Source organism: Grammomys surdaster, unplaced genomic scaffold (genome assembly GCF_004785775.1).
Source record: "Grammomys surdaster isolate TR1022 unplaced genomic scaffold, NIH_TR_1.0 254, whole genome shotgun sequence".
NCBI lineage: Eukaryota > Metazoa > Chordata > Mammalia > Rodentia > Muridae > Grammomys > Grammomys surdaster.
In genome coordinates, this window is record NW_021604695.1 from 2,914,334 (window position 1) to 2,924,909 (window position 10,576).

At 50.8% G+C, this 10,576-nt stretch overlaps 1 protein-coding gene across 2 annotated transcripts in view; it reads right to left on the reverse strand.

Moving 5' to 3' along the window:
- Positions 1-2,641: 2,641 nt before the first annotated feature.
- The window catches only part of Bpifb6 (BPI fold containing family B member 6), a 13,963-nt gene continuing 6,028 nt past the window's right edge, over positions 2,642-10,576 (reverse strand). Inside the window, exons 8-17 of one of the 2 annotated variants that reach the window (XM_028775341.1) lie at positions 10,162-10,222; positions 9,401-9,492; positions 8,617-8,790; positions 7,464-7,518; positions 6,956-7,125; positions 6,171-6,238; positions 4,640-4,685; positions 3,882-3,945; positions 3,434-3,510; positions 2,642-2,844 (exon numbers count right to left, since the gene is read on the reverse strand). In XM_028775341.1, coding sequence (XP_028631174.1) covers positions 2,812-2,844; positions 3,434-3,510; positions 3,882-3,945; positions 4,640-4,685; positions 6,171-6,238; positions 6,956-7,125; positions 7,464-7,518; positions 8,617-8,790; positions 9,401-9,492; positions 10,162-10,222 — 840 coding nt within the window. In that variant the 3' untranslated portion in view covers positions 2,642-2,811. Of the gene's footprint in view, positions 2,845-3,433; positions 3,511-3,881; positions 3,946-4,639; positions 4,686-6,170; positions 6,239-6,955; positions 7,130-7,463; positions 7,519-8,616; positions 8,791-9,400; positions 9,493-10,161; positions 10,223-10,576 lie in introns of both variants that reach the window. The other variant, XM_028775342.1, reaches the window with a different exon arrangement.

A 10,576-nucleotide genomic window follows, 5' to 3' on the forward strand; every position in this document is an offset into this window, starting at 1 on the left:
GCTGTTGTAGCCTGCACATTAGGAAAGGTGGTGTGCAGGCCTGGGGGTGGTTCTGGTAGCCACGGAAGGAATCACAGCAGAGGAGGTGAATGGCTCCCTCCCTGGCATTGGCCCCTGTGCATTCCAAGGGTTTGTCCTTAATGGCTGTTATCCCTTGCAAAGCCATGTCACCACCTGCAATGGGCTCATCTCCTGTGACTGCTCCAACTGCATGCAGACTGGTTCTGGACAAGAATATTGGGGAATGAGGGAGACAAGAGTGCTTGAGGCTCCTGTGATGGTGACATCCTAGAAGACACCTGAGCAAGCAGTGGACAGAGTGGAGAGGCCAGATCCGTGGGACACTCCTTTGAAGAGCATCACAGTGTCTTTCTGAGGTTGGCTGTCATGGCAGATCCCTGGAGCTTGGTAGCTAGGGCTCAACATTGAAGACCTGGCTCAGCTCCCTGTCTCTGGTACCTCGTACTTCAGCTTCTTTACTCACTATATCCAGTGCTCAGAGCTTAGAGGGGAGCAGGAAGAGACTGGGACTCAGACAAGTTCAAACCCTGCCTCACATACGTGTGTGGGCCCTCGGGGAAGTTGTCTCATTTCTCAAAGCCTCTCTTTCACCCACTAGGGTTGGGGAATCTTGAAAGGTAAGAGAGTCCAGGGGCAGAGGACATCTTTCATAGATTCCCCCAGGAGTCAGGTTATAGATCAGGGCTCCCTATCCTGGTCTATATTCTTCTCGGAGCTAATCGGAAGTGTCTGACCACACGACAAGCATCCAAACCTTTTCCTACAATACAGAGACCAATACAGGAACTGCCAAGCGTCCCGGTAGAACCTAGGCCTTCCCTCTAACAGCATTGAGCCTTGGCCTCCCAGTTGCACACCGGACCTGGGAAGGTGTCTGTAAGGCTGTAAGTGGCTGTGTATTCTTGGACACACAGGGATAGAGTTAGAGCATGGGAGGAGTCTCTGACATACCCATGTCAAGTGTCACCACCCATGGATTAACTAGACATCAGGACCTGCCAGCACAGCTTCAAAGTTGCTATTGTCCCACAGCCCAGAGGATGACGGCTGAAGGGATTAGGTGGCAGTGAAGGACAAGGCCATGGCCCTGGCATCCGGGCCTTCCTCCTCTGTGGTATGGATCGGTGCCAGATTGGAACAGGGACTCCTGCTAGGACCCACAGGCTTGAGAAACACTGGCCTCCTGGCTAGCCTCTGCACACACACAGATCTACATGTGCCAAACTTAAGAGCACCTAGACCATCTGTCCCCAACTCCTACATCCAGACTTGTCATATGCGGGCACAAGTGTGGTGACAGATGTACACCCCAGAGTATGGATTCACAGACACTAAGCCAACACCCCGATGATCTCTAAGGCTGAGCAGCACTGGATCATAGGAAGTGTCCAATACGCATGTTTTTCAAAGATGTGGCTGGTTTTGTATGATCTTTATGCTCTAGCAGATTATACTAATTTTCAGCATCAATTTAAAATATACACATTTAACTTAGCTATGTTTAAATGTGCATTTAGATTAAAAAGAGTCAATTTAATAGTCATGGAGTTAGGGACGTTGCTCAATGGTAGAGCACTTTCCTGGCTTGTAGAAAAAAAGAAACACACACACACACACATAATCCCAAGGAAAGTGATGGTAGACAGAGGAGAGGCATAGAGCACTCTGTCCAGGTTGTGTGTCATTGAGCTGGAGTCAGGGAGTACCTAGATGCAGACACAGGCAAACACTGCAGACACAAGGCCCCTCTTACACATGGCCTCTGGTGTTAATGCTGACCCCAGACCCCAAAGCCACAGTACACAGCCAGACCCTCATACTTTCCATGATGCCCAGCCACACCCTGGCGCACAGACACCTGCTCACGTTTCTTGCGGCCTCAAAGCCCCACTTGAGCTAGCATTTTTTATGCCAGATACTGTCCATGCACTCCCTCTGGTGCCATTCACATAAGCTTTGCAGCCTGCTGAGATTGGTTCTGGCATTGTCTGTGGTGCCGGTGAGGAAAGCAAGGCTCTGGTTGGTGCCGTGATTCAACCAAAACACATGGCAAAGAGGCAGAATTGAGCCTAGCCAAAGCAGGCTCGCTACAGAGCTCAAGTGTCAATCCTAGCTTGTGACCTGATGTGCTCTGGTGTTCCCTGATGTGCCCCTGATGTGTCCTTGTGTACCCCCGATGTGCCCTGGTGTGCCTTGATGTGCCAATCAGGCCACTCTGAACCTCAACCTCCCTGCCTGCAAGGACTAACAGAGGTAACATAGAGAGAATCCTAGGGGTGCAGGCTTCACATGAATAGAGACATTTTCAGGTTAAAAAGTCCTGGGGCACAGTGCTGAAACAGTGGGATGACCTTCTGTCCCTGTTGTGTCCTGGTATGCCCTGATGTGCCCCATACACAGTGGGGTTACTCCACTTGTCTCTCTCACGGTCTCTAGATGAACAAGAGCAAGGAAAGCATGGAGAGTAACTGTAAGTAGATGCTCCCCAGGTGCCTCACTCACCCCAAGGCTGAGCCGGTGGCACTTCAGACCCTAAGCTGGTCCTAGACCCTAAAACTCATCATAGAGGACCGAAAACCACATGTTCATTGCTTCAGAAAGAGACAGAAACACTGACTGTGTATAAGGGTCTTCCTCCTGTTTATTGCTGAGGTCTACCAGACCTCATACTTTCTCCTGGTCACAGGAAGTAACCATTGGTGGCAGGCCAGGCCCATCTGGCTCATATCTGGGCTCCTCTGCTGGTTCAGAACAATGGCAGATGAAGGCAGGTGGCAGAGTCTTGCATGGTCATTCCATCTTCAAGCCCAGCACCAGGGCACCCTGATGGGAGAGAAGAGCTGGGTGAAAAGGGTGCTGGGAGTGGCAAAAGGGGTCATCCAGGCTCAGGAACAGATGGAACCAGCCATGGCCGTGAGGTGGAATGCAACACTGTATAAGCAAAGGCCTCATGACCTGGAAGGTCCCTTTGCTCCTCTGAGCCTTTATTTCCTCAATGATCAAATAGGAACACACTCTGCAACTTCCTGGAGTAGAGCAGGGGGCATGCCCACTTAACGATCCAGGCTCAAAGCTTGACATGCAAATGAAAAACTTGAATTTATTGAGCACTTTCTATATCCTCCAGGTTCATTGTCTCAGAAAATCAGGATAGCTCTATGGGGTTGATATTCACACTCTCACCATGCCCCACCCCACCCCACCCATTTAAAAGGGAGCATGGGCAAAGCTAGAGGGTGAAGTATCTTTCTGTGCAATCCTGGCCAAGGCCCTTGTTCTGGGGCTGAAGGATTACAGTGATGGCCCTCTGCCTTCCCCTACCTCCTCCCTCCAATTGGCCAGAGGTCAGTTCTTGCTGATCACCCACTGTCTAAGTGTTCATTGAAATGGCTTCCCACAGCCTCTCCCTCACCTCTACTATGTCCAGCTCAGCCAAGTTGTAATTGATAGCCAGCAGGTCTGGGAGCGGAAGCCCAACATGGAGTACATCTGAGAAAGAAATAGAGGGAAAGTCATCTCAGCCCAGCTGTTTGGCAGTTAATAAAGAGGCTATGTAGAGATGAATGGGAGAGATTAGTGTAGGAATTAGTGATGAGTCGATTCATGATGTCTGCTGGCTACACAGGCAGAGAGCACCTATCTGCCCTGGATATGTATCCCAGGCCAAAATCTCACTCATGGTGGGAGGTTGGGGGGTCAGAGCCCAAATGATGAGATGAGCTTTTGTCTCCAAGAAGGTGACATTAAGACTACATTGGCCTCGATGTTTAGGAGTTTGTCATCTACTCCCAGGACTTTGGGACCACAGAGGTGGAAGCCCCCTTTGGTGAAGTGCATCCTGACTTTTGGAGACGCCTCACCGTTCACCACAGGGATGTAGGCTTTCTGGAGAGAATCAGTGATGAAGCTAGTTAGCTCTGCCTCCTGGAAGAGATAGATGGGGGGAAACCCCAACACAGTTGAGCACCCCTCCTCTGCCTACCCTCACCTAAGCCTGAAGAACTCAAGAAAAGGACATTAAGGACAGCAAACAGCTTGTCCAGATAGCATCAGTTCTGGGGCTGGACCCTGCCTTGCTCCTAATTCCTGTTCAAGTGACATACACGGCACTGAGTCATGACACAGTAATGAGGACACTCAGGAGTCAGGAGGGGGCTATGTGTCCTGCACTGCTGGTCTGATACAAAACTCAGATCAGGCCATACATCCACCAGCTCTTTGGGCCCATGAGTATGAGTTATGGCAGCACCTACTCATGGACTTCCAGGACAGTTCATGTATCCACATAGGGTATTTTCTGATGTCATATTAGTATCTGCTGGATTGGCTGCTGTGATGGAGATCCTGTAGCTAGAGACTAATCAAAGTAAGAGCCTGGCCAGTCAAGGCCATCCAGGCCACTACCATGCTGATAACCCATAGAGATGACCAGACTCTATCTGGGAAAGAGAACAAGGACTCAAAGATGTTAAGGGGCTTCCCCAAGGTCAGATTGTGTCAGCAGCCCCACAGCATGTGAGTGCCTTGCTCTCTTTATTCTGGCTCCATTGTAGGGCCAGTCCCCTGTAGGTTCAGTGTTGCCTTCAGATGGCCAGGCAGAAGCACTTGGGACACTTACCTGGAAATCGCCAATTGAAGAAGATTCCTGGGACAGGCTCAGTAAACTATGAAGGATGGAGAGGGTAGAGGAGGCATGGTCAGTGCTACTGAGAATGGAGCTCCTCACCTCATAGCCCCCTACAGGTGTCCCTTCTGCAGTCTGCTTCTTGCTGACAGTGACAGGACTGTTGACACATGTCATTACCTCTCATTCTGTCCTCACAGAGGCCCTCCTGAATGACCTCTCATGAACACCTCTCTTTCCAACTATGGGTTCTTGACTATGTCCACAATTCCATTCACAACCCAACAGGCCAGACTCTGATCCTTGAAGGACACGAGGAAGTCTTTCCCTTCCCCTCTCCAACACAGCTCCCAGAAGACACTAACACACACCAACACCAGAACAGGCTATGGTTGGTCAACTGGATTCTATATGTCCACACCCCCATCTCAGCAGAAGATCATGGATCTCCACAGATGTTTCTGGCCAGACACATAGGCAAACAAACCCCAGAAGAGACAACAATCCAGGACTAGGCCACCCAGTCTATCTCTTGGTAAGTATGATTGGTCTAGCCTTGCCCACATGACCCAAACTAGACTCGAAAGCCTTGGTGACTATGAAAACTACTGGACCAGGATACTCTTGCTGTTGGGTCCCCTTACTACCTAGTGGGAAGGAGCTACCTGAGAATTAAACCAGCAGAGAGCTCCACAGAAAAAGGGAGAGAGGAATCCAGAGTATTGAGAACTTTGTAGGCCTGGATTTCACCATGCCTGAAGCAAACAAATAGCTTTATGTCACATAAGCCAAAAGTTTCCCCCTCAGGCTGTAAGGCAGTTCCAGTTAGAACTCTGCCTCTTGCCATTGAAAGAATCCTGACATAATTCAAGTCAGATGAACTACTGAGACAAGAACAGGAATCGGTGAGTGGCTGGGTAGAGCCAGGCATACGGAGTTCTTCCCCGCAGCGTGTAGGGATAAAGCCGAATATGGAAGTGAGGTACACTGCAAGTGCTTCCCTGGGAAAAGCACACAGAGCTAAAGACACCCTGGAGGAAGTAGCATTTGAGCTGGTCCATCATTCATTTGGAAAAAACTATGAAGACCTATGGGGAAGGCCAGGGTGCAAAACTAAATTCACTGTAAAAAGGCATAGTGGAAGAGTGAGGGCAGAAGCTTTGAGAAAGGCTCTGAGTGCCAAGCTAAAATTTAAGATAAGACCATGTAGGCAGCGTGTAGCCATTTGGGGTTCTAGAGCAGACTAAATGACCAGAGCTACCTGGTGGTGTGGACCATAGTGGGCAAACTGGGTAAGAACCTGGATGGATCTGGGTGAGAACCTGGAGTTGGAATCCAAGAGGTGTCACCAGAATGGACAGGAGGAAAAGTAGACAATGGCCATAGGCATATAGTGACGGAGGCATGGAGATGCACTTATCTATCAGTTTGTGTTGTAGATGGTATGGAGAGGTAGAAGGGTATGAGGTTGTGAATAGGGCCAGGGCTACCACGGGGATGCCATCCTGGGACCAAAAGCTCCTACCTGTCCAGAGAAGTGGCCATCTGCAGCCGATTCTCATGCACTGAGTAGTGGATTTCCAGTCCAATGTGCTGGCATGGGGGAAGGAGGAGAGAAGGTAACGGGTCCTTCATTGCTACCTCTTCTTCCTGTCCTGTCTGTCCTGTCCTGGGACTGAGCCCAGCAGCCTCTCCACACCCCTAGCTCAGAATCTTTGTCTCTCCTTCTCCTGGATCAACATGAACTTTCTTTTTTTTTTTTTAAAGATTTATTTATTTATTATACATGAATACACTGTAGCTGTCTTCAGACACACCAGAAGAGGGCATCAGATCTCATTACAGATGGTTGTGAGCCACCATGTGGTTGCTGGGATTTGAACTCAGGACCTCTGGAAGTGCAGTCAGTGCTCTTAACCACTGAGCCATCTCTCCAGCCCAACATGAACTTTCATAAGCACCTGGCCCTCGGTTAATGTCTGCACATAGTCTAACTGTTCTGGGTCTTTGTCCTCCATTCAGGGTATCCCCAAGCTCCTCAACATCAGCTCCTCTCCTGCCTAGCTACTGCTCAACCTTCAAATATCTCAGCCAGGGCTGGCTGTGGGGTTTCCTTGGGCTTCCCCAGTTCTCCTGGAGCAGACTTTACTGTCCTTAGAGGCTAAGGAGAATTGATATGAGAAAGGAGATAACCTGTCATACAGCAGGTCCGGTCCCTCCATTTGTATCTTGACTCTCAACTAAAATCCTAGCACCCTCTAGCCTGAAGCATCCCCAAGGTGAGAGTGGCTACCACTGGGCCTCACTCACAGTCTCCAGGCGGAAGAGTGACTTCGGGTGCTTGCCATGTCTACGTGCTACGAACATCTCCAAGCTGCTGTGGAGGTGCATCAGGCTCTTTCCGGCCTTCATGGTAACCTTGGGGGGTTTGTTTATCTTGACCTTGATCAGCAGAGGCTTTGGTTTGTGGTATGTCTTGGCTACCTGCAAAGACCAAGGCACAGTCTCAGAGCCAGCCCTTGGATTTCAGTCAAATGATGTCTCAGAAAGTGGCTGATTTCTGCCACAACTCCAATATGCAAAAGCCTGGCTATGTCTCTTCAGAAATACATATTCTGGCTATTTTTGTGCTGGATGCAAGACTCACAAGACACTAGGGCTGACCTGTCTCTAGGTCAGATCTAAAGAGTGCTCTCTGAAGAGGCTGGCCTGTCTCCACATTGGGCAAAGGGCATGCACATTGAGTGGCTGCCTCCCAAGTCAATCCCCTCTGCCTGGAAGGAGGAGTGAGCACAGTTGTCACAAGTGGTTGGAGCACCCACCTGTGGGATGAAGGCAGCCAGAGTCCCAGTGGTTTGTGGCAGCTTACCAACCTACAAATCAAAGTCAAAGTGGGAACCGTGTAAAAGCCAGTTATCTCAGCATCCATCTCTCTGCCTCAGGAAGATGGGGCCTCGGAGTCTCCCTTCACCTGCACACACAACTCTGTGCTGAGGTAGGGGAGGAACCTCCAGTGCCAACCATGGTTTATACACCCCAGTGCCCATGGCTCCTGATCAAGGTCAAATACTGAGGAAAAAGTTGAATGAAAAGGCAGGAAGATAGATGGGAAAATGGCCAGGTCTGATGGGTGGCAAGTTTATAGACAGGTGGGCAAATGGAAGGGGGGACAGAATACAGATGTGTGATGAAATGGGAACGATGGGTAGATACATGGATGGAAGCATGGCAGAAGACACCTGTGTGGGTGACCTTGAGTCAGATGGTCTGCTGAGTGGGAACCAGACGGTGCTAGAAAGAAAATGGATTGGTGACCAGTGAGCCGATGAGTGGCTGGTGGGTGGAGGGTTGGTGAGTTGGTGGACTGGGCAACGGAGGAGGGAAGAACGCACAGGTGGGTAGGAGGGATACTGGCTGGGTGAACCTGTGAGTAGCCGAAAGGACAATGGCCAGATGTGTGTGTTAATGATGGTGTGGAGGCACACTGTGTGACAAGGGGTAGAAGGTCGTGAGGTGGGGAATCGAACCAGGTGGTGAAGACACAGAGATGATGGTTTGGGTAAAAAGAAAACAATGGCTGCAAGGGCCTGAGAAACGTGGGGGTGGGGCGGGGATGGCTCAGGGGGTAAAGCCTCTTGCCGCACAAGCCTTGACCTGATGATTCTAGGCCCTGGAACTCCCAGTGGAAGGAGAAAACCAACTTCAGAAAGTTGTCTTCTGGCCTCCACATGTACACTAATTTTTTTTAACTTTGAAGAAAAGAAATGTAGGTGAACCACTAAACGTTTGGTTGTATGGAAGGTTGGATATGCACATGGTTAGACACAGGTCACATGGGCAGAGGAGTGAGTGGTAGGCAGGGGTAACGCCATTGAAACCCCAAGCAGCCCCACATCTCCAGCGCCAGTTCTACATCAGGTAGAGCCTGGCATCCCAGGAGCAGAAGCAGGTGGGGTATGGTGGTGGCTCACTCTCCTGTCCTTGAGGTTCACTTCCAAGGACTTCTGCAGAAGGGCCAGCTCGGCCGTGAGGAAGGCGGCCGAGAGCAGCACGTGTGAGTCCTTGGCTGGGCCCTCGGGGAACTCTGGGGCTGACGTATTGGTGGCAAGCTGGATAAGTTGGCCTCCCTGAAGCTGCACCACAGGCTAGGAGACAATAGGAAACCACACAGGAATGAAGAGAGGGCAGGCTTAGTTCTCCAACCACTGAGGCTCAAGTCAGACCTCAAGCCAGCAAGACATAGAGCAGGTGGGTGGGTGTGGCTTGAGAAGAAGAAAGTATCAGTCACTAGGTCCCTGGCAATTTCTCCTAAGAGCATTTAGGTCACCTTAGTGGCTCTGACCACATCACTCTCACAAGCAAGGAGAGCAGCCCCAGCATGGCAGGAAGAAGACCATGATGAGAGGCGGGACTTCCTAGCCCTTTCATCTACATCCTTGCAAAATGCATCTTCTGTCACCTGGGGCTTGCTCACAAGAGAGTACTGAACTCTGCCACTAACTCAGTGCAGAAGCCTTTGTAAGCCTGGTCTCTTCCCAGTCTCAGTGTCCCCATCTATACAGTGGCAGGGCATAGCTATGCTCTGAGAGACACACATAGTCCTGCAACAAATGAGACTGAAGCCACCAGCCCCAGCAGCCTCTCCTCGAGCAGAGTGAGGGTCTTCATAGCAAGGCTCCTCAGCCACCTGTCAGATAGAAGCAGTCACAACATCCCCAGCCTGAGCCCAGTGCCCTGGGGACCCTCGCTACTTACACTAAAGTCCACCTGGATGTGGCTAGCTGTAGTGGCTGGTGGGGATGTCAGGGCATATTTGACAGTGCCCATCTGGTCCACGGGCATGGGGTCTGTGGAGAAGAGGTTTCACTCAGCCCATCTGGCAGCTAGAAAAGCCAGAAGCAGCCACTGCCTCTGAGTCTGCCTGTCCCTCTGTGTGACCCAAGAAGTGGCATAGACCTTGGAAAACTGTTGTTCTGCTGACCCAGACTCCAGCATTCGCCAGAGCCCTTGCAACAGTGAAGATCTCTTGCAACAGAGATAATACATTAATGCATATGAGATGGGATTTGTGGGTGTCCACACATGAGTGAATGGTGGCTGGGAGAAGTAAAGTGACTCCTCCCAGACCCCACTGCTGAGGACACTCAGACAGGGAGAGAATTTATCAGATTTAGCCATTAGGATTTCCCTTTTCACACCCTGGGGTCCCTGTGGACCCCAAATGGTAAAGACAGCAGACCTCTTCAGCAGAGGACTCAGAAATGCCCAGTCAGAACAATTCATTGGGTCATGAGGCCTGGGGTTATGTACAGAGCAGCTGCCATGGACTCAGGTGGAGAAACGAGAGGACACGGGCACCCCTTGGGGTTTCAGGCTTCTCATCTGAACAGTGGGAGAGCACCATGATCTCAGCCCTCTTGTCCTGGAGACAGTCTGGAGCAGCCAGACGAGTGGGAGGGCATGGCCACTGGAATCTGGCTAATCTGAAATCCTGTGCAGAAGAGGGATGTCCTCACCAGTCAATTTGGTCCATTTACTGTTCACATACACCAGGACAGCATCAATGGCTGGACACATCTGCAAGCAAAGAAGGCACCAGCCTAAGTGGCTTATACATATAAGGAGGATTCACAGTACTCCACAGAGATCCTGAGAACCCCAGCAGGGGTCGGGGCAGGAGGCAGGAGGCAGGGGCCAGGGGATACTGAGGCCCAAGTCATGAGAGCATCAACACCAGAGCCTGGATTAGAATCCAAATGATTTCACAGTGTGCAAAGTTACCAAGGATTCAGGTCCTTGGACTGGTCATCTGAGCAGTGTTGAATACACATGCTGTGCTGCCTGTGCCTGTGCCTGTGCCTGTGCCTGTGCCTGTGCCTGTGCCTGTGCCTGTGCCTGTGCCTGTGCCTGTGCCTGTGCCTGTGCCTGTGC